The sequence below is a fragment of the Chenopodium album genome, chromosome 4 (genome assembly GCF_948465745.1).
Source record: "Chenopodium album chromosome 4, dcCheAlbu1.1, whole genome shotgun sequence".
Taxonomy (NCBI): domain Eukaryota; kingdom Viridiplantae; phylum Streptophyta; class Magnoliopsida; order Caryophyllales; family Amaranthaceae; genus Chenopodium; species Chenopodium album.
This window is the reverse complement of record NC_137837.1, coordinates 10700940-10721720: the sequence shown is the minus strand read 5'-3', so window position 1 is coordinate 10721720 and position 20781 is coordinate 10700940. Positions and strand designations below refer to the sequence as shown.

The following is a 20781-nucleotide window of genomic DNA, read 5'->3' as shown; positions in this document are numbered from 1 at the left end:
ACAAAGTACTCCCTCGAAAGAAAGGGTTTTGCTCTTTGAAAAAAGGGTTTTGCTGCCGCGTTTCTCTGTGGTTCTTCTTCCAATTACTCGTTTCCTAGAGTGATGGCAGAGGAGATTATTGCTTAGTGCTCGAAATTACGTATTGATGATGATGATGCCGGAGTTGTAGATTTGGGGGGTGTGAGATCGAATGATCAACCGAATAATTTCGACCTTCTCTTGATTGGGAGGGTTTTGACTGAACGTCCCTATAATGTGGAAGCGTTTAGGGTCACAATGAAGAAATCATGGACTCCTGCGAACAATCTAGTAATTAGGGTTCTTGGACCAAATTTATATGCTTTCTAATTCTTCCATTGGCGGGATAAGGAAAAGGTGTTGAAAGGACGTCCTTGGTGCTTTGACAATATGTTGTTAGTCTTAAAGGAGATACAAGGGGATGAACAACCGGAGAAAATTCCCCTTATTCACTCCCCTTTCTAGATTCGATTGAAAAACCTCCCATTTAATTGTCCTTCGAATGAGGATGTTAAGGCGCTAGTCTCAAATTTGGGTGATTTTATTGAGATTAAGGACGACTTGTTAGGCTTGGAACGATCTAAGCGTGTGAAGGTTATGCTCGATGTGACAAAACCTCTAAGTAGGTCTCAACGTATCCTTGACAAAGGAGGGAAGGAGGTTCGAATTGAGTTTGCCTATGAGAGGTTGCCATTTTTCTATTTCACTTGTGGTAGGATGGGGCATGCCGAGAGGGATTGTAGCATGGTCTCTGAGGAGTGTCGTGAACAGAGGTTGGGGTGGGGGAGGTGGCTGCGTGCATCACCTCGAAAAGGGAGAATTAGAGACTTGGAGGAACTTGGTGAGATTGTAGCCGCAAAGAAGACCCTCTTTGTTACGAAGGATGCTGATGATGAAAACTATGAGAGGGAGAAAGGGGCTGTTGTTGTAGAAGAGGACAAGAGTGTCGATGAGCCTAGTTCTACTGTGTTGGTGCGCAATGAGGAGATGAGGCAGGAGTCTCGATTACTAATCATCTCTAATCCTAATATTAGTGGGGAAAAGGAGCATAATGGTCCTTTTATTTTCACTGGTGAGTCAGATAGTGGTGGAAGTGGAGGTGTAACTGGTAAAAAATGGAAGAAATTGGCAAGGCCTATAGGTGAATATGATAGTGTGATGGCTGATGCACAGAGCCTGGTGGAGTTGGGTAAACGGGAGAGGGAGGGGGGAAAGGAGCAGAGGGGTGTAGGAAAATCTCAAAAAATTTCGTGTGATGATACTAGTATTTCTGGATGGTGGAAGGCGGAGGTTGCAAATGAGCAACCCCGCCAAGCTCAATGAGTATATTAAGTCTTAACTGTAGAGGGTTGGGCAACCCCTCTGCAGTTAGCGGGCTCCGAGATCTTATTCGGAGGGAGGCCCCGTCTGTGATTTTTCTATCAGAGACGAAATTGAGCGCAGTTGAATTTCAGAAGGTTCGACGAAGGCTTGGTGAGTTTGAAGGATTAACGGTGGATTCGATGGGGAGGTCAAGTGGTTTTGCTCTTCTGTGGCGTAAGGGGATTGACATTGTGCTTAGGACAATGTCGGTCCATCACATTGATGTTGAAGTTAGAGGCGGGCTAGGGGATGTGGTTTGGAGACTCACGGGTTTCTACGGATGGCCAGAGGTGCATAATCGATTTTTGTCTTGGAGGTTACTCGAGGATCTTGCTGCCCAATCCCAATTGCTGTGGGTTTGCTTGGGTGATTTTAATGAGATTTTTTTTGCGTCAGATAAGGTGGGAAAGAATAATAGGGCGGAGTGGCAAATGGAGAATTTCAGAAGGGCTTTGGCGGTTTGTAGACTTCGGGATATTCCTTATTTGGGCTACAAGTATACTTATGATAATGGGAGAGAAGAGGGGGAGAACACTCAGTGTCGATTGGACAGAGCGGTTGCATTAGAAGACTGGTCGACTTGTTTCCCCGATGCTCACCTATTTCAGCTTAATAGGGAGTGGTTGGACCATGCTCCTATCAAGCTTGTGATTAATAATAAGGGTAAGGAGGGACCGAAGGAAAAGCCATTCCACTTTGATCTGAGCAGATTTGGCAAGCTGATGTGTCGTGTGAAGAGGTTATAGAGAGTGCTTGGTTGGGCGGTTTCAACTTGGAGTCGAAGCTGAATTTGTGCGCAACAGAGTTGAAAGAGTGGAGCGTTAAGAAGTTTGGTGAGGTGTTTAAGGAGTTGAGGAAAAAAAGAAAACAGCTCAGCAAGCTTAATGGAGGTGTATTAACGGCTGATCAATTGGATAAGTGGAGACAACTTATTCGTGATATTGCTAATATGGTGCACCACGAAGAGATTTATTGGCAGCAAAGATCCCGAGTGTTGTGGCTGGAGTCGGGTGATAGAAACACCAAGTTCTTCCACCAAAGAGCTTCAAGTAGGAGAGCAAAAAAAAGAATTCGAAAATTGGTGGATGACAACGGTGACTTTCAGGTTGGAGATGAGAATATTAGCAATGTGGAAGTAGCATATTTTAAAAATATGTTTTCCACCTCGGCTCCATCTATGATCACGCAAGCAACACAAGACTTCTAGGGCCGAGTTACTGATGATATGAACAAGGTGCTGCAAGCCAAATATACGGAGGAGGAAGTAAAATGTACCCTTAGTCAAATGCACCCAATTAAGGCGTCGGGTCCGGATGGGATGTGTCCACTCTTTTTTCAATCATACTGGAATATTGTGGGGCCGGTGTTTTCCAGTACTGTGCTCTCTATTTTGCGAGGTATGCCTATGCCATCATATTTAAATAAAACTTTCATTGCTCTTATCCCAAAGAAAAAAGATGCTGAGAGGATGTCGGATTTTAGGCCGATCTCATTATGTAATGTAGCTTATAAACTTGTGTCAAAAGTGCTTGCAAACAGATTAAAAAATTTTCTTGATAAAATTATTTCCGTTAATCAGAGTGCCTTCACTCCGGGGCGCTTGATTACGGATAATATTTTGGTTGCATTTGAGCTATTCCATCATATGAAAAATTCGACACAAGTGGAGGGGAGTATGGCGATGAAACTTGATATGTCGAAGGCCTATGATCGTATTGAGTGGAGTTTTTTAGAGGTGGTGCTAGAAAAATTTGGGTTTGATCTCTCGTGGCGTTCGTGTGTAATGGAGTGTGTTAAGTCTGTGTCCTTTTCGGTGTTGGTGAATGGGATTCCTTCGGAGGAGTTTGTTCCGAGTAGGGGTATCCGGCAGGGTGATCCCATCTTTCCGTACTTATTTATTCTTTGTGCTGAAATTTTTTCTAATTTATTGCGGAGAGCGGAGGAAAGAGGTAGTTTGAAGGGTGTGAGAATTGCCTCTGCTGCTCCCTCAATTAATCATTTATTATTTGCCGATGATTGTATTATTTTTACTAGAGCTTCGAGTGATGATGTCGCTGCAATTTAAGATGTTCTTACCCTCTACGAAAATTCGTCAGGTCAGAAGGTTAATTTTGACAAGACGACTGTCTCTTTTTCAAAAGGGGTCATTCAGGGGCGGCGGGTGGAGTTGGCTAACAAGCTCGGGGTTAAACTTGTTGATATTCATGACAGGTATTTGGGTCTCCCAACGGTTGTTGGTAGGTCTAAGAAAGTGATTACAAAAGGTGTGAAGGAGAAGCTCTGGAAGAAATTGCAGGGGTGGAAGGGGATGGTTCTATCTAAGGCGGGTAGGGAGGTTATGATAAAGGCAGTGGCCCAATCTCTCCCTACCTATGCGATGAGCGTGTTTAAGTTCCATCCTCTTTTTGTGATGAGATTTGTTCGTTGGTTGCTCAATTTTGGTGGGGTCAAAAGCAAGGTGGGAGAAAGATTCATTGGCTAGCGTGGAAGAAATTATGTAGACCAAAGAATGAAGGTGGTTTAGGCTTCCGTGATTTCAAATTATTCAATTGGGCTCTTCTTGGGAAGCAAGCGTGGAGGCTAATTTTGAAGCCGAATAGTCTTCTTGAACAAGTGCTCAAAGGCAAGTATTACCCATCATCTTCCTTTATGGATGCGAATTTGGGTAGTTGCCCAAGTTATACCTGGAGAGGAATTTGGGAAGCAAGGTGGGTGGTGAAGAGAGGACTGCGGTGGAGAGTTGGAAATGAGAGTTCGATCAATGTTTGGGATGACCCTTGGATACCTAAGACCCAATCCCTGCGGGTGCTTTCTTCGAGGGGATCGAACAGGTTAGACTTGGTTGTAGGGGACTTGATTGATTCGGTCAAGAGGTGTTGGGATGCTATTGCAGTGTCTTCATTGTTCCTGTCCATTGATCAAGAGAGGATTTTGAGTATTCCTCTAAGCTCTAGGCTGCCAGAAGATACCCTTTGTTGGGATCTTGAGAAGGATGGGAACTACTCAGTGCGGTCTGAATATAGGGCCTTGTTTGATGATGATTGGAAGAAAAAAGAGGAGGCTACTTCGTCCCCGAAACTAATTTGGAAGAAAATATGGAATGTTAAGGTGTTACCTCGAGTTAAAGTGTTTATGTGGAGAGCGTGTCAAAGTGCGCTTCCTACTCGCAAAGGGATTGGCTCTCGAATTGCTGGATAAGATGACACTTACTATGTGTGTCACCAGGAAGCTGAAGATGTGCTTCATGCCCTCAAAGGTTGTGCGTTAGCTCGAGATGTGTGGGAATGCAGCGGTTATAGTGCTGTGATTTCCCGCAATTTTAGAAGTGTTGTTGATTGGTGGGAGTACTTGCTGAAGGAGGTAGATGAGGTTTGTTTAGGGTAATTTTACCCTGCCACGTGGTCCAATTAGAGGGTGACATGTGTCAGCCTCAGATTGGTCCAAAATGGACCAATCCCTACTTGACACGTGTCATTCCAGAAATAAAAGGGAAAAGGCGGCCTTCGGGCCCAAATCCCGAGAACGCCGGAAAATGGCGCAGCCCACCAATGATTAGGGTTTAGTGACCTAATCAGGGGCACAATTCCCAAAGACCCTATAAATAGGGAGATGTCCCTCATTTTGAGGGCACGTTTTTACCATTTAATATACCCGCATTCTCTTACATCAGAGAAACACCTGAGCTTGGAATCCGAGCAGATACCCACCTAAATTTCCGTACTCTTTATTCCTCTTTAAGTCATTAACTTGACCGTCGGAGGCGGAGCTCCAACCACCCGGAGTCTCCGTTATTTTGCAGGTGCAGCTCAAGTCGGATCAGTCTTCGTGACGTAACTCTCCCGAGGGACAAAAACACCCACAACATTTGGCGCCGTCTGTGGGGAGAGTACCTCAAAGATGGTTCAAGAGTCTGTACCACCCCCTAACCGTCTGGGCGAAGACCCGGAAGTCTTTACAGACCATGAGGAGGATGAGGATCCTCAGGTCGAAACCTCTACAGCCGAAGACGGCTCTCTCAGAGTCAAGCGCATCCGGCCCAGAGAGACCCTGGAGCGGGGCGCCTCCCAGGCGGGTCCGAGCAGACCCACTAGGCAGCCGGAAGGGGCAACCCAAGCGGCAGCTGGATCAGTCCCTGTCACCCGAGACGAACTCATGAGGTTCATGATGAGTTTCAAGGGTGAAATTACAGAGCTGATCACCAAAAGCCGGGCTGGCCCAAGTAAAGGTCAGTCGGCGAAGAAGACTCCTCCAGAGAAGGGGAAGTCCATCAGAAACCGGCAGCCCACTCCTCATCCAAAGGAGAAGGCAGCCGGGACCATTGATTGGTCGAAAATTCTCCTTCCTGGGGGGAACACCAATAACCCTCGCCGGCCTCATCAGCCGGTGAGAAGTAAAAAATCAACTCTCGATGCCCGGGAAATCATCAACCGGAAGAGAAATCAATCGCTGTCTGAGTCGGCTTCAATGTCGAACTTTCCAGACAGCTTCAACAATATTTCTGCAGGGAGTGCACCCTCCTTGCATGAGAGTCAGACAGGCGGTAATACCGTCCATTCTGGCCCTCATATGATTGGAAATGTACCGTATGTGCCTACTCAGGCTTACGGACAGTATCCTCCTCACTTCATGCAGCCGGCCTTCTTTGGGGGTCAGGCGACATACCCAAATGTCCAGCCACTGGACTGGCAGCTCTGTCTGCTGTGCCTGGGTGAACAACCTTCTGCGTTCACTCGGGAGATAACCGAGGCGGCTCAGCCGGCCAAGGTTAAGAACGTGTTGGTTGGTACCTATGATGGTACCACCAATCCAGAAGACCACCTCATGGCTTACACAAACCTCATGTACCTGCAGGGGTTGGATGATGCCACTTGGTGTCGGTGTTTCCCGGCTACATTGAAGGGCATTGTCCAACAATGGTTTGACAATTTGTCGGCCGGGTCCATCGATAGCTTCAGGAAGCTCGCCTTCTTGTTTGCTTCCAACTTCTCAATGAACATCCCTGCTAAGAAAACAAGCCTTGATTTGAGCACTGTTAAGCAGGCAGAGAGAGAAGGGCTGCGCTCATATGTCAGGCGGTTCAATCTGATAAGAATTCAGATTCAAGGACTGTCTGACGAGGTAGCTTTTACAGACTTTTTTAAGGGTCTGAGAGACGGGTCGACTTTTAAGTTCGACCTCGTCAGAAAAGGGGCTTTCACCCTACAGGCGGCCCTGAGGGGGGCGGAAAGCTACATTCAAGCTACCGACCTCTGCTCGCCTGGTAGCCAGTCGGACTCTAAGAAGTCCGACAAATAGAAAGACAGCCGGTCAGCTCAGCCGGCCAAAAACAAAGAAGAGAGCAAGAAAAGAAAAGAAGTTTGGGCGGTTACTGACTCTGACCAGCCGTCCCAGAAGAAAAAGAAAGAGTTTAAACCGTACGTCCCCAAGTACGAGTTTAACAAAGACTGCAACTCCATCCTCATGGAGGTAAAGGACCGGCTGTCCATTGAGAAGCCGAATCCTATGAAGAGTTCTTTCCAGTCACGGAACAAAAATAAACTTTGTCAGTTCCATGAGGAAGTTGGCCATGACACCAACGACTGCTTTAGTCTTCAGCGGGCGTTGGACCGTCTGGCTGACAAAGGGCTGCTAAAGTCCTACATTACTAAGTCCCCAGCCGGGGCAAAAAAGGAAAACAAGGGTCAGTCCTCCAAGACTACCCCCCAGCCTGCTAGTAGTTCGGATACCGACAAGGAGCCGGTCTACACTATAGCAGGCGGGTTCTCATGTGGTGGCCCTACCATCCGGGGTACCAAGAGCCATCTTCGAAAGATGGACAAAGATGATGATGAGCAAGCGGAAGCCAGCTCCTCCTTCCCAGACGTCTTGATCACTGAGAAGGACAGGGGCAGCGTCCGCCGCCCGCATGATGACCCGGTGGTCATTGAATGTAAGGTTGCCAACCAGCTGGTTGGACGGATCCTTATTGACACCGGCAGCTCATCAGACATCATCAGCCTTCGGTGCCTGTAGAAGCTGAAATACAATGTCAGCAGCATGCATCCGGTCACCCACCCCTTGGTTGGTTTTGGGGGTGGGATGGTCTACCCAGCCGGGAGAATCGACTTACCCATCCGGCTGGGAGAGAAAGGCCAGGGACGACATATTGTCGTCAGATTCTTGGTCGTTGAAGAGTTGACCGCCTTCAACATCATCCTTGGCAGGCCAACCCTCAACATAGCCAAGGCAGTAATCATCCCGTCCCTCATGCTCATCAAGTATGAGAGGGATGATGGCTCCGTTGGTTCCTTGAACGGGGATCAGAAGACGGCCCGAGAGTGCTATCTCTCAGCCGTCCGAGATACCGTGGCCCCAGGCGGTCAGGAACCAATAGACCTTGACAATGTCAAGGATGCCGACCCAGCTCCCGCCCCACCAGCAGCCGGAAAGAAAAGAAAGGCACCTCTGCTGGTGGAGGTGAAGAAGGAGAAAAAATAGCAATCACTGACCGATGAACGGTCAGATGAGCTCCGTCCCCAACCGGCTGGCGAAAGCATTGATCTCGTTCTGGATGACAGCCGTCCAGAACGTACTGTTAAGGTTGGGACGGTTGCTCATGCTACCTTGGGTGCAAGCTTACACCTTCTGCTGAAGGAATTCAAAGACATTTTTGCCTTTGAAGTAGAAGAGATGTCAGACGTCAGCCCGGATCTTGCTGTCCACAAACTCGCCGTGGACCCCAAAAAGAAGCCCATCCAGCAAAAGAAAAGAAACCACGGCGAGGAAAGAAGTCAGGCGGCAGCTGCCGAAGTCAAAAAGCTGCTAGACGCCAGGTTCATTCGGCCTTGTAATTTCCCCGACTGGGTGGCCAATGTGGTCCTTGTTAAGAAACCGAATGGGACCTGGCGCATGTGTGTTGATTACACAGACCTCAACAAGGCGTGTCCAAAGGACAGTTATCCGCTTCCAAAGATCGACAGTCTGGCCGACTCTACAGCCGGTCACGCCTTGATGAGTTTTATGGATGCCTATTCCGGCTTCCATCAGATACCCCTGTGGAAGAAAGATCAAGAGAAGACGGATTTCGTCACTGATCAGGGATTATTCTGTTATACTGTGATGCCGTTTGGCTTGAAAAATGCGCCTGCCACTTTCCAACGGATGATTAATACGGTCTTCATTAATCAGATTGGGAGGAATGTGGAGGCGTACATTGATGACATGATAGTCAAATCCAAGCTACAGACGGATCACATTGATGATCTCCAAGAAACATTCACCACCCTCAAGCGGCATAAGGTTATGTTAAATCCTAAGAAATGCGTCTTTGGTGTTGAGTCTGGGAAGTTTCTCGGATTCCTGATTGATCAAAGGGGGATAGAGGCTAACCCCGAAAAGATACAGGCGGTGATTGACATGAAGTCACCCCGCTCTATTAAGGAAGTTCAGAGACTCACCGGTTGTCTGGCCGCCTTGGGGAGGTTCCTCAGTCGGTCAGGTGACAAGTGCCTCTACTTTTTCCAAGCAATCAGGAAGAAGACCAGATTTGAATGGGGGGATGATGCTGAGGCGGCGTTCCAGAGGTTGAAAGAGCATTTACATTCTCTGCCTAGGTTGGTCAGTCCTTTGCCTAGGGAGACGTTGTACATGTATTTAGCCGTCTCAAACCATGCCCTCAGTGCCGTTCTCCTTGCTGAGCGAGACGGCGTGCAGCTCCCGATTTACTTCATTAGCCATGTTCTCAAAAATGCTGAACTCCGGTACCCCATGGTTGAAAATTTTGGCCTTGCTTTGTATATGGCATTCAAAAAATTGAAGCCTTACTTTTTGGCACATCCGGTGGTGATCTACACGGACCAGCCACTCAAGCGGCCAATGTCTACCTTGGACTCATCCGGGAGAATGTTGAAATGTGCTATTGAAATGCAGAGCCTTGAAATCACTTACGAACCAAGAAAGGAAGTGAAAGGTCAGGCGTTCGCCGACTTCATTGTTGAAATGACTCGTCCGGTGGCTCCGGATAATCTTGATCAGGTTTGGAAAGTGTATGTAGACGGGAGCTCTACAAAGAATGGCTGTGGTGCAGGCGTAATCTATGAGTCTCCTGAAGGAGACAGATTTGAATATGCACTACGCTTCAAGTTTCAGGCCTCTAACAATGAGGCGGAATATGAAGCCCTGCTGGCCAGCATACGCATGTGTAAGGCGGCAGGGGCCATGAAAATTGACGCCTACTCTGATTCTCAATTGGTCGTTAGCCAGTATGAGGGAAGTTATGAGGCTACCCATCCGGCTATGATCAAATATCTTCAGGCAGTCAAAGAAGAGGTCGGGGCACTTGAGGAATTCCGACTGAATCAGGTGCTTCGGTCTGAAAACAATCAGGCGGACGCATTGTCAAAATTGGCATCTTCCGCCTGCCATGACACGCCTTGGTCTGTCTTTTGGGAAGTCCTGGAAAAGAGAAGCATCTATGAAGATCCCATTGGAATCCTGGACCGAAGCTCTACCTGGATGGATGGCATCCGAGCTTATCTTTCAGACGGCACCCTTCCTGATTCGCCACAGGAGGCAGCCATCCTGAGGAAGCGAGCTGCGAGCTTCGAGTTGAGAAACGGAGAGCTCTTCAAGGCGGGGTTTCTTAAGCCCCTGTTGAAGTGCGTCACCCCAGAAAAGGGGAGGGAAGTTCTCGAAGACTTGCACTCGGGATTCTGCGCCTCTCACATAGGCGGCAGGTCCCTAGCCGTCAGAGCCAGACGACGTTACTTTTGGCCCACTCTTGAGGCAGACGCCAAGGAATTGGTGAAAAAATGTGACAAGTGCCAAAAGTTTGGAAAACTTATTCATCGTCCAGCTACTGATCTGACGGCCATCCACAACCCAATCCCGTTTGCAAAGTGGGGCATGGACATTCTAGGTCCTTACGCGCCTGCTCCAGGCAGAAAGCGCTATATCTTAGTGGCTGTGGATTATTTCACCAAGTGGGTTGAGGCTGAGGCGGTTAAAAACATCAAGACCTCAGACGTCATTTCCTTCATCTGGAAGAATGTTATCACCCGGTACGGGGTACCCATGTCTATGGTGTTTGATAATGGTCCTCAGTTTGAGACGCCTCAGCTAAAAACTTGGTTGGGAGATCAGGGGATCTCAAGCTATTTTGCATCTGTTGGCCGGCCCCAAGCAAACGGCCAAGTTGAAGCTTTCAACAAACTCATCTCAGACGACATTAAAAAGAAAATAGAAAGAGCCGGTGGCTTATGGGCAGAAGAATTAATCCATGTCCTATGGGCCATCCGGACAACAGCGAAAGGGGCAACCGGTGAAACCCCATTTCTCATGGTTTACGGTGCTGAAGCCGTCTTGCCCATCGAACATTACGAGCCGACTCTCAGGGTCATGCTGTATGATGAAGAGGCAAACTAGGAAGCAATGCGTCTGGCATTGGATTCGCTCCCAGAACGCCGGGGCAATGCCGTCTTGCGTCATGAGATTTACCGTCTGAGAATGACTAGAGTCTACAACAAAAAAGTACACAAGCGTCCTTTGAAAGTTGATGACTTAGTGTTACGAAAAATGGAGGCAACCGGTAGGGCCAATGAGTTAGGAAAGCTAACACCAAATTGGGAAGGCCCCTACCAGATCTATGAAGAAGTAAGGGACGGCACCTACCGCCTGGAAACCCCAGACGGCAGGCGCCTGCCTAGAACTTGGAATGTAGACAATCTGAAAAAGTACTACTTCGGAGAATGTAAATTTTTGTAAACAAATGAACAGTCAATGAAATCAGACTTTGTTTGCAAATTGTGTTATTGTTTGATTCCCCATCCGGGTAATACTCAGGCGGGCTCTCTTTAACCCAACTAGGTTTGATACTTAGTAAAGGTTACGTTAGTTGGACCGCCTGGGTAATACTTAGATCCCTTGTTTATTTAGGTTTGATACTTTGTTTATTCAACCGCCTGATTATCCGCCTGGGCAATACCCAGACTAACCCGTTTGTCTAAAAAACTAAGTTCGATACTTAGTGTAAATTCAATACTGATTAGAAACTAAGCACAAAAACGTTTAGTGGCTACACAACCGGTCTCAAACAAGACCAGAGGCTAAAATGGCCGGATGGTTGCTCATTCTATAAAATCGCCTGGCCCAACATGGACAAAGGCGTCCGACGACACCCCTCCGGGTGCAATCGTTGCAGAGAACAGACTATTTGTCAGTTCTACGTATCCATGCAGACGACAAAAATTGAACGACCAAATTGGTCAACTCATAGCCGTCTGACCAAAATAACCAAGAAGAACGAATAAGTTCCTAGATACCGGATGCCCATAGGCATCAGTTGGTCACCGGCTGAAGTTCTCACTTAGGTTATTTATTCCAAAAATTGCACCTCTCACCCCAATTGGGGCAAGAGTTCAATGGCTATGAAATCTCTACCAAGACGGACATACGCCGTCTGTGTAGTGACCGAAACGCCTGTTGGTGTACGGCTGTGCATTTGGTTTGGGGCAATCACTACTGTGATTGATTGATTTACAAACATATCATGCTCTTTGCAGCATCAGACGTTTTCAAGTCAATCAACCAGCTCCACTTGAAACCAATCACACAGCCGTCCAGGGGCAAGGACAGCCAGACTATCGACTAGTAAGGCAAGAAATCGCCGCATGCTTTTGACAAGTTGGACAAAAATAAAAATTTGCAAAAAAACAAAAATTCAAATGCAAAATGATCAAAACCGACTTAGTCGGTGCAATTCATAAAGTCCACCCAACCAAACGGTTGTAGTGGATTAAAATGTTAACCGGACCTCGGTCGGGAGAGAAAGAAATTGTTAATTAACCCGGCTCCACAGCCGGTAAATACACAGATACTCGGCACGCAGGCCGGAAAAAGCAAGTTTTGGCATATAGCCGCTGAATAAAAGGAATTAAAAGAAAGCAAAGGTTGGCATACTGCCGCCGAGGGATCACTTCTGGCCTGCAGACGGAGCCTCCTGGTTCTCCTCCTTCTCCTCACCATCTGAGGGAATCTGGTGCACTTCACCAGTCCCAAGAAGCTCAGGCGCGGTCGGCTCATTGTGGTTGAGCCAGGCTTCGAAGGAGGCAGGCTCTGGCTCGCCTTGCTCTCTCAAGTACACCACGTACTCGGCATAGCTGTGCGCCATTGCCCAGATGTTATAATCTGCGTCTGGGTATAAGGCAGCCCAAGCAATCTTCATACTGGCGTCGTTTTCAGCATCACTCTCAGCAACCAGGCGGTTTTGCTCCGCCTCCAGGGTTGCTGCGAAGTTTTTCTGAGCTTGAGCAGCATCCTTCTCCAGCCTCTCAACCTTGGTCTTCAGTTTGCCAAGGTCCGCCTGGGTCTTTTTGAGCGCCTCATCAGCCTGTTTGGCGCTCTCGTCTGCCTTCTTCTGGGCCTCCTCCGCCCCCTTCTTGGTCGTCTCAACATCCGTTGCCCGCTGGTCGGCCGCCTTCAGATCTAGCTCCAGCTGCTGGATTTTAGACGCCTGTGTCATAATTATTGCTTTAGTTTCAAGTTCATTTACGATAGTTGAGTGGAAAACAATATTATCAGGGTCAATGGCGGACTTCTTGGCCCTTTTTACCTCTTCCCGTTTGCGGGAATAAGGACGTTTGAGCCCGTCCACCCGCAGCATGGCCTGCAAAAAAGCAGGCGGTATAAGTATTGCAGGCGGGATAAAACACTTGGAAAAAATAAAGTTGAGTTGATGAGTTTCTTACCTCAGCCAGAAGGGATAGAATGCGTTCAAAGTTGAACGTCTCTATCCTAGGGATATTGTCCTTATCCCTCTTCCGGACGGCCTCCAGCATGGCCTTGGCATGCTTCTGGACGTCTGGCCAGCGGGGAGATTGATCTGCACCACAATCAATAGGTGATGAGTGCGAAACTAAGGCGACACCTATTTGTAGCCGGCCGTCTGAGGATGACGTCTGTTGGGAGTGGGATTTCACCCGCAAAGGCCACCCCAGCTCAAGCGGGGATTCAAAAGGGTTCTTACCTTCAGAGCCAACCAAGCGGGTACCGCTTGCAGGCGTGGAGAACCCCCCGGTTGCTGTAACGGGCTTAACAAGGTCAAGGCACAAGCTGCCGCCTATCTTATCGTTTCGCCGCGCTATCCGCATCTGCTGATGCCCGGCTGAGGCGCCAGGAGTTGATGCAGAGGCGGACTTTTTTATCTTGTTGAGAACGGCCGGGGCCTCCTCCCTAGCCCGTTTGAGATTTTTCTCAAACGATTTCCCAACTTCTCCACCCTGCGAAAAATAAACAAGTCAGGGTTAGTATCCGGACAAGATAGTTTTTAAAATAAACTTAAGAAAGGGTCAGGCGCTCAATACCTTGGCCCTGAGCTCGGCCGCAGCTTTCTCCGCAAGCTCTTTGCGGATGGCCGCAGAAGACCGCTTGGGAGTTTTCTCCGTCTGCAGCATGTTTAGTGCTTCTTCTGCAAAAAGAAAGAAATTGGTCAAAATCATAAATCAATTCCGATAGAAAAATACTACAGACGGTATGAACTTAGGTGCATACGTTTATTAAACATGTGCCCTAGCCCGCAGGCGGCTAGGAAACATTCATCCCTGAACCAGGCGCTCTTGGGAATCCAATTCTTAGGGACTTTTATTGTTTCCCCGGTTGACTTAGTTGCTTCTGTGAGGCCGAAAAAGTCTGCCTCGATTATTTTGTCAAAGTCTTCCTCTGGGATCCGGGGAAGAGCGCACTTCCTGCCCAACAAGTCGGGCTTCTTATTGTACAGACGGAATTCATAATTTTCCCGTCTAGTTGGGGCTGACATCAGGTAGAACCTGTGCTTCCAGCCATCGAACTTGGAGACCTTGTCCAAGGTCATCATGTATTGCGGCTGTGTGTATACCACGCCCTCCAGCCGCCTGGGCTTCTGCTGAGGTAATGCATGCTTGCAAAGGCCTCACAGCCGGGGTTAAGCCCTTGGAACTCACAGGCGGCAACATACCCCAGAATGTTGGTCCAGGAGTTGGGGGTAAGTTGCCAGACCCCAAGGTCGTAGCCTCTCAAAATTGCCTTTACCGCCTGGTGAAGAGGGAAGCGAAGGCCGGCTTTGAACGCCGCCTCATAACAGCCAAAATAGCTGTTGGCGTTCTCTTGATCATCCCCCCAGGCGATGGTGCCCAGCTCAGGCGGCACCCAGATCTTATACCCGTCTCCTAGCGGGTGCATTTTCTTAAAATTCTCTAAGTTTTCCCCCATTTGGATCCGGTCCTTGAAGGAGACGTGGATGCTGAAGGGATCGTCCTTCTCACTCCGTTTTTTCCTTTCTTCCTCCTCGCTATCCGGAAGAGGGGGCAAGTCATCGCTGCTCTCAGAGGTAGAGGCAGAGCTGTCACTCTCCGTCTCCCCCTCACTTTGGTCCATGGGGGCAGAGGCGGCCTCGTCGCCGCCTTGGTCACACTCTTCCAAGAAATAGTCAGCAGGGGTTGAAGGGGCGCGCGGAGGGGATCTCTCTAGAGCCGTCTGGTCTCCCTGACCAGACGTTTCTCCCTCAGGTGTTTGGCCGCCTGAGCCTTCGCTTCTGTAATTTGGATCAGTGGTCGTCTGCATTGTCCGAGCCATGGTGTCCTACACAGACACATAACTGGTCGGAATCCATGGCAAAGGGTGGTCCTAACACCCCGAGCCGGCACTCCCAGTCCTAGACTCAGCCGTCCCTGGTGACCGGCTGGACTCTAACCTAGGTTGTGCCGTGTGTGTTGGTGATGCATCCATTTATTGCAAGAAATATGTACAAGCAGTGAAAAAAGAAAAGAGCTGAGAGAGACAGAGACGGTACCTTTTGACTTGGTATCTGAAAGTAGGCGGGACCGGCTGGGTCGCTGAAGAACAAACTTTCTTGCTCGCGTCTGACTCAAACGGATGACTTATGTTCTCTCAAAGTTTCTCTCTAGAAAATTTTTGTAAACGTACAAAATTATGAGGGTAAAACGGCTATATATAGAGGGTAAATTTGGGGGTATTTCCGTAATTTACCCGGAAGGTGAACGGTTACTCTGTAACGGTAAAATTACCGCCAACCGGAGCGTGACATGTGTCACAGATGCCACGTGGCGTGCCACGTCACATCTGTGAGGGGCAAATGTTTAGGGTAATTTTACCCTGCCACGTGGTCCAATTAGAGGGTGACACGTGTCAGCCTCAGATTGGTCCAAAATGGACCAATCCCTACTTGACACGTGTCATTCCAGAAATAAAAGGGAAAAGGCGGCCTTCGGGTTCAAATCCCGAGAACGCCGGAAAACGGCGCAGCCCACCAATGATTAGGGTTTAGTGACCTAATCAGGGGCACAATTCCCAAAGACCCTATAAATAGGGAGATGTCCCTCATTTTGAGGGCACGTTTTTACCATTTAATATACCTGCATTCTCTTACATCAGAGAAACACCTGAGCTTGAAATCCGAGCAGATACCCACCTAAATTTCCATTCTCTTTATTCCTCTTCAAGTCACTAACTTGACCGTCGGAGGCGGAGCTCCAACCACCCGGAGTCTCCGTTATTTTGCAGGTGCAGCTCAAGCCGGATCAGTGTTCGTGACGTAACTCTCCCGAGGGACAAAAACACCCAAAACAAGGTTGATGTGGAAATTATATTTTCCATATGCTGGGCTATTTGGGGAGCTAGAAACTCCTTTGTAATAGAAGGAGTCCAACCTGACCCCTGGAGCATTGTTGCTTATGCTAGGAAGGTTTGTGGTGAGGTGAGGGATGTGAGGGCTGCTGCGAACAAAGGGTCTTGTCGTGTTCCTGAGCAGCATGTTGTATGCTGGAGTGCGCCTGCTGAGGAGTGGGTTAAAATAAATGTTGATGCGAGTGTGCTGGGGGAGGTAGGGACTGGTTTGGGTGCTCTTGCCAGGGATGATAAGGGTGAGGTTCTATGCTGTGCTGTTAATCAATTTAGGGAGCAATGGAGCGTCAAGGATGCAGAAGCCAAAGCTGTTTGGTACGGGGTTCAGATGGCTCAAGCAAGGGGCTTTAAGAAGATTGCAGTCGAGAGTGATAGTATGTCTGTCATACAAGCTTTGCAGGGAGCAGCTGGAGGACGTAGTTCCTTTCAATTAATTATTGATGATATTTTAGTTATGTGTTCTAATTTTGAGTCTGTCGTGTGGTCTTTTGTTAAACATAGTGGTAATCGGGTTGCTCATTATTTGGCTCATTTTCAGCCATGGGACTCGGGGCAAAGGTTGTGGGTGGATAATTTACCAACTGATGTTATTTCTTATGCTTTGAAAGATATAGAAATTTAGTCCTCTGTTGGGAGGTTTCTTCAAAAAAAAAAAAAAAAACCGATTTGTAGCTATATCCCAAGAATTGAATAGAAAAATTCTCTAATAGAGAGAAACAGAGAGTGAACATTTAATTTTTTTTTTTTTTTTTTTAAAAAAAAGAAAAAGAAAAGGAGGAAAACAAGAGATTAGGGGCTTACCATCAACGTAAAGGATAAGATCATCATTAAATACAAGTTTTTTTTTGGGTGAAAATCATAAAATACAAGTTAATCTTTATAATTAACAAATTTTATCAATCTGTTGACAATATTGTAAATAATTGCACTTTAAAAAAAAAAAAAAAGTTTATAGGCTACTCATTGTCGCATTTAACCTTTGTGGTTGCGGCTAAGCAATGTTTAGCAATAATGGGTTATTTGTAGGATTTTTTTTTTTTTTTTTTAAATTTTTTTAAAAAAAAAAAAAAAAAGCAATAATGGGTTATTTGTAAAAATTATATATAAAATAAAAAAACGTAAAAAAAGTGAAGCAACCCACCTCTCCTTTCTCCTTCAATTCTCATCTCCATTCTCCACCACCACCAATCCTCCATTATTATATAAAGAGTACACTCTCTCTCTCTTTCTCTCACAATCTCGTTATCATCCTCTCTCTCTCTCTCCCTTGTAGTTTTCTGTGATCGGTAGTTCAACACATTCACACTTTCTTGGAGTCTTCTTCCTCTTTTTTTAATACCATAAAAATTTGACTCCTCTTTTTCTTTCTCTATTAAATTCAAGATCTTTCTAATTCTTGGTCTACCCTTTTCCATCATTATCTGTTATTTTCATTCCAATTATTGATTACCCATCTGGGAATTTCCCTCATTGTTCATCATGGGTGATGCTAATGGTAATGGTATGTATCAATTTTTAGCCCTTAATCTTGTTTTTGCTTAATTTAATTGTTGCTGATTGATCAAGTTTTTGATGAATATTTGTGGGTGTTTAATTATTTGTTTCTTTGATGATGCTTTATGTTTGAATTTTTCCGGTGATTTTGTTTTTAGTGTTTGATTGATTGTTTCTGGATTTTGCATTAATTAATTCTCATCTTACATCGTTGATTTATATACTGTGGTGGGGTTGACTTGTGCGAGGTTCTGGTTGGTAATGTAATTCTTGATAAGAATAATCAATAAAAAATTATTTATTTACATACCCACTTTGAAAAAAAAAAAAAATACCCTTTTGAATTATGTGCAATTGAAACAAAATCGAGATGATAATATAGAATTTATCATATGATTGGCAAAATTTGGCCTGAAATTGGTCTAAGATCAGTAGTTATTTGCTTCTGAAGAGTTTGTTCTTGGTATAAATCTATGAGCTAGGATTATATTGTGATCTGAATAGCTTTTGAGTTTAAAATTTTGTATGATTAGAATTTTAATTTCTGTTATTATTACTAATATTGGGTGTAATTGCTTAGGGTTTGATGATTTTTGAAGAGGCTATGAATTGCCTTGATTATTTGGAATCTACCATTGGTATATTTGATTTGGGTTCAACTATTTGCCTTGACTTTATCACTTCTGTATCAACATCACAAATCCACTTCTTTAAAAGAGCACGTGTATTGTATACAATAAGTTTAGTAGTCCCTTTGCGAAAATGACTTTTATGTGATTTGGGATGACTAAATTATTGTATACAATACACCCGTTGTATACAAGTTTTTGCCTTGAGCTTAACTTTTTATGGATATGTTATCCTATACATCGTGTTTATAGCTTTCCTTTTGATGATTATCAATTATCGTATTTGACTGACTTAGTTGTTTGCATTTACCTTCTTTCATCAGTGGTTGAAGCCATAGATGGAACCATCTCTCTGGCTTCTGCATTTGCTGGTCATCAAGAAGGTAATCACACAATTCTAAATCTGTTTATGTGATGTCTGAAATATGTTGTATGATGAGTGAGCTAGCTATGTTATTGTCAGTTATATGCTTATTATAGTAATTCGCTTTTTGTTTGAAGCACCGCCTATATGATGTCTTACCGGTGATCATAATGTTTCCGTCACCTGTTTGTACTATCTAAACAGCTGTACAGGATAGAGACCACAAATTCTTGACAAAAGCAGTCGAGGAAGCTTATAAGGGGGTTGATTGTGGACATGGGGGTCCATTTGGTGCTGTTGTTGTTTGTAATGACGAAGTAGTTGTAAGCTGTCACAACATGGTGTTGGAGTACACAGACCCAACTGCACACGCAGAGGTCACAGCCGTAAGAGAGGTTAGATGATTAGCTTTATGGCTGTTTGTGGCTATTTATGGATGCATTTCTTTGCTATCCTATGTACATTTTTGCTTAGAAAATTGACTAAGCAACCCAGTGTTCTACGTTTTGTAAAGATTTGGAAAATTTAATTGTTTGGCTTTGTAATATTGAATTGTAATATTTAACGTGTTGCTTTCTTGAATTCGTGAACATAGCTTGTATTTCAATGCGTACACTTCTTCCAGGGGGGTTGAAACGAGAGGAAATTGATTAGGTTACTAAGAAAGTTTGTCATAGTGTCTTGAATGTCGGGTTTGACCTTTTGAGCATTAGCAAGCTAAGGAATTCAATATATTAAAACTAAATTGCTCAAGTCAATTGAATTCAGCTACGTGTTTTCCCTCACAAATTGTTATGTCTAAAATACAGGAAGGAGTATTTAATTTCTCCTATAAACACAATACGCCTCTTGCAGTCTTGCTGTAGTCTGCGGTTCAAGTGACTAGAGAAATTAGGCTAGGGGGCATGTGATATGTTTTGTTTAGTCATTTCCTGAGAACCATTACAGTATTTCTTTAAGGTAAGAAATCTGTTCATACAGAGGGCTTTATACAAGCCAGTTGCTTCGTTCTGTTCCCAGCTTTCTTCATGTAGAGTAATGATGGATGATCTGCTAGTTATATTTTTTTGAGCATAATGGTCCGACCTATCTTTTTTTTAAAATATAGACTAGATTAAGCTTGAAATTACTCCGTATTTTTCCTAGTATAACTGGATTTCCTATCTTTAAGGATCATTGGGTGCTTTCTTCAGTTTATAATCCAAATTCTGCACTTTTAAAGTAGTGTCCCATTATGTAACCACCCTGTTCTGTCTCATTAAACTATGCATTATCTAATACTTAAATTATTTCTAATGAGGTCGGTTATTTCAGGCATGTAAAAAGCTCAATCGACTCGAGCTGGCAGATTGTGAAATATATGCATCTTGTGAACCATGTCCAATGTGCTTTGGTGCTATCCATCTTTCAAGAATCAAGGTTTGTTTATCATTTCCTGCACACCTCTTTTGCTTGATGATTATCCCCAGATTTTTGCTGATCTATATAATTTTGGTTAAAACAGAGGTTAGTGTATGGGGCTAAAGCTGAAGCTGCCATAGCAATCGGTTTTGATGATTTCATTGCTGATGCATTAAGAGGCACCGGAGTCTATCAAAAGGCTAACCTTGAAATCAAACAAGCTGACGGGAACCAAGCAGTCCTCGCTGAGCAAGTATTTGAGAAGACCAAGGCTAAATTCTCCATGTATTAAAATTTCCCATTTCCAGTTCTTAAGAATAAATTCATTATTCATAGAACTTCTGATTTTCTGTACAAATTAATCCAGGAAATCTTTCCTACCGATTTAAAACACCATTTCCTTTCTCGAAAATCATCAGATTTTCATGGTGTATAGCTGCACTCTACACAATTGATCGATGCATACCATGCTTATATTCAATCAAACTTGTCTACTTCAAATACCTTTGTATGCTTTTCACTGCCTGGCTTTCGGCATTCAAGTAGACACATGATTTGTATGTCCTTAAGTTCCTTAACTAATCAGGTCTGTTGAGAATCACGTTGCACATTGCTATCATTTCAACTTAGTGGGGTAGTGAACTAGTACAAGGTTTACTTGGAGATTAGATACCCTATTGCTCAAGGAGTCAAGGAGGCAAACGGGTTGTTTGTATCGAACAACACAATCTAAAGCCAAATTTGTTCCTGATCGGTTTGAGTTGGGTCAATTTCAGTTAGTTGCCTTCTTCAATCGTTACCATCTAAGGTTATCTTCTCCAATCGTTAGCATCTAGGTGGATACTTACGTGGCGATCCCAC

The 20781-nt window shown here is 45.4% G+C and overlaps 2 protein-coding genes across 3 annotated transcripts; both read left to right on the top strand.

Moving 5' to 3' along the window:
• The first annotated feature begins 1337 nt into the window (after window positions 1–1337).
• LOC145627628 (uncharacterized) lies at window positions 1338–16654 on the top strand. Its single transcript, XM_081679993.1, has 7 exons — window positions 1338–2027; window positions 2090–2485; window positions 2960–3329; window positions 3477–3715; window positions 3835–4488; window positions 4606–4760; window positions 16090–16654. Exons 1-7 carry the CDS (start codon window positions 1338–1340, stop codon window positions 16652–16654), a joined length of 3069 nt encoding a protein of 1022 aa, XP_081536119.1.
• A 528-nt stretch (window positions 16655–17182) lies between these two features.
• Window positions 17183–20425, top strand: LOC145628892 (guanosine deaminase-like). Of its 2 annotated transcripts, XM_081681324.1 has the most exons (6): window positions 17183–17533; window positions 18107–18164; window positions 18479–18538; window positions 18724–18914; window positions 19834–19938; window positions 20024–20425. In XM_081681324.1, exons 1-6 carry the CDS (start codon window positions 17519–17521, stop codon window positions 20210–20212), a joined length of 618 nt encoding a protein of 205 aa, XP_081537450.1. In that variant the 5' UTR covers window positions 17183–17518; the 3' UTR covers window positions 20213–20425. The 2 variants fall into 2 exon arrangements, with proteins under 2 accessions (XP_081537450.1, XP_081537451.1); XM_081681325.1 differs by lacking the exon at window positions 18107–18164 and having other exon boundaries at window positions 17187–17533.
• Window positions 20426–20781: the final 356 nt, after the last annotated feature.

What these genes read in the sequence shown, in the direction of transcription:
- LOC145627628 (XM_081679993.1), top strand. Translation starts at nt 1,338, where the DNA reads ATGAGTATATTAAGTCTTAACTGTAGAGGGTTGGGCAACCCCTCTGCA. An exon ending in AGAAAATATGGAATGTTAAG is followed by an intron (nt 4,489 to 4,605) that starts GTGTTACCTCGA and finishes GTGTGTCACCAG; the next exon opens with GAAGCTGAAGATGTGCTTCA. An exon ending in GTAGATGAGGTTTGTTTAGG is followed by an intron (nt 4,761 to 16,089) that starts GTAATTTTACCC and finishes TGCTTATGCTAG; the next exon opens with GAAGGTTTGTGGTGAGGTGA.
- LOC145628892 (XM_081681324.1), top strand. An exon ending in AGGTCACAGCCGTAAGAGAG is followed by an intron (nt 18,915 to 19,833) that starts GTTAGATGATTA and finishes CGGTTATTTCAG; the next exon opens with GCATGTAAAAAGCTCAATCG. An exon ending in TCCATCTTTCAAGAATCAAG is followed by an intron (nt 19,939 to 20,023) that starts GTTTGTTTATCA and finishes TGGTTAAAACAG; the next exon opens with AGGTTAGTGTATGGGGCTAA.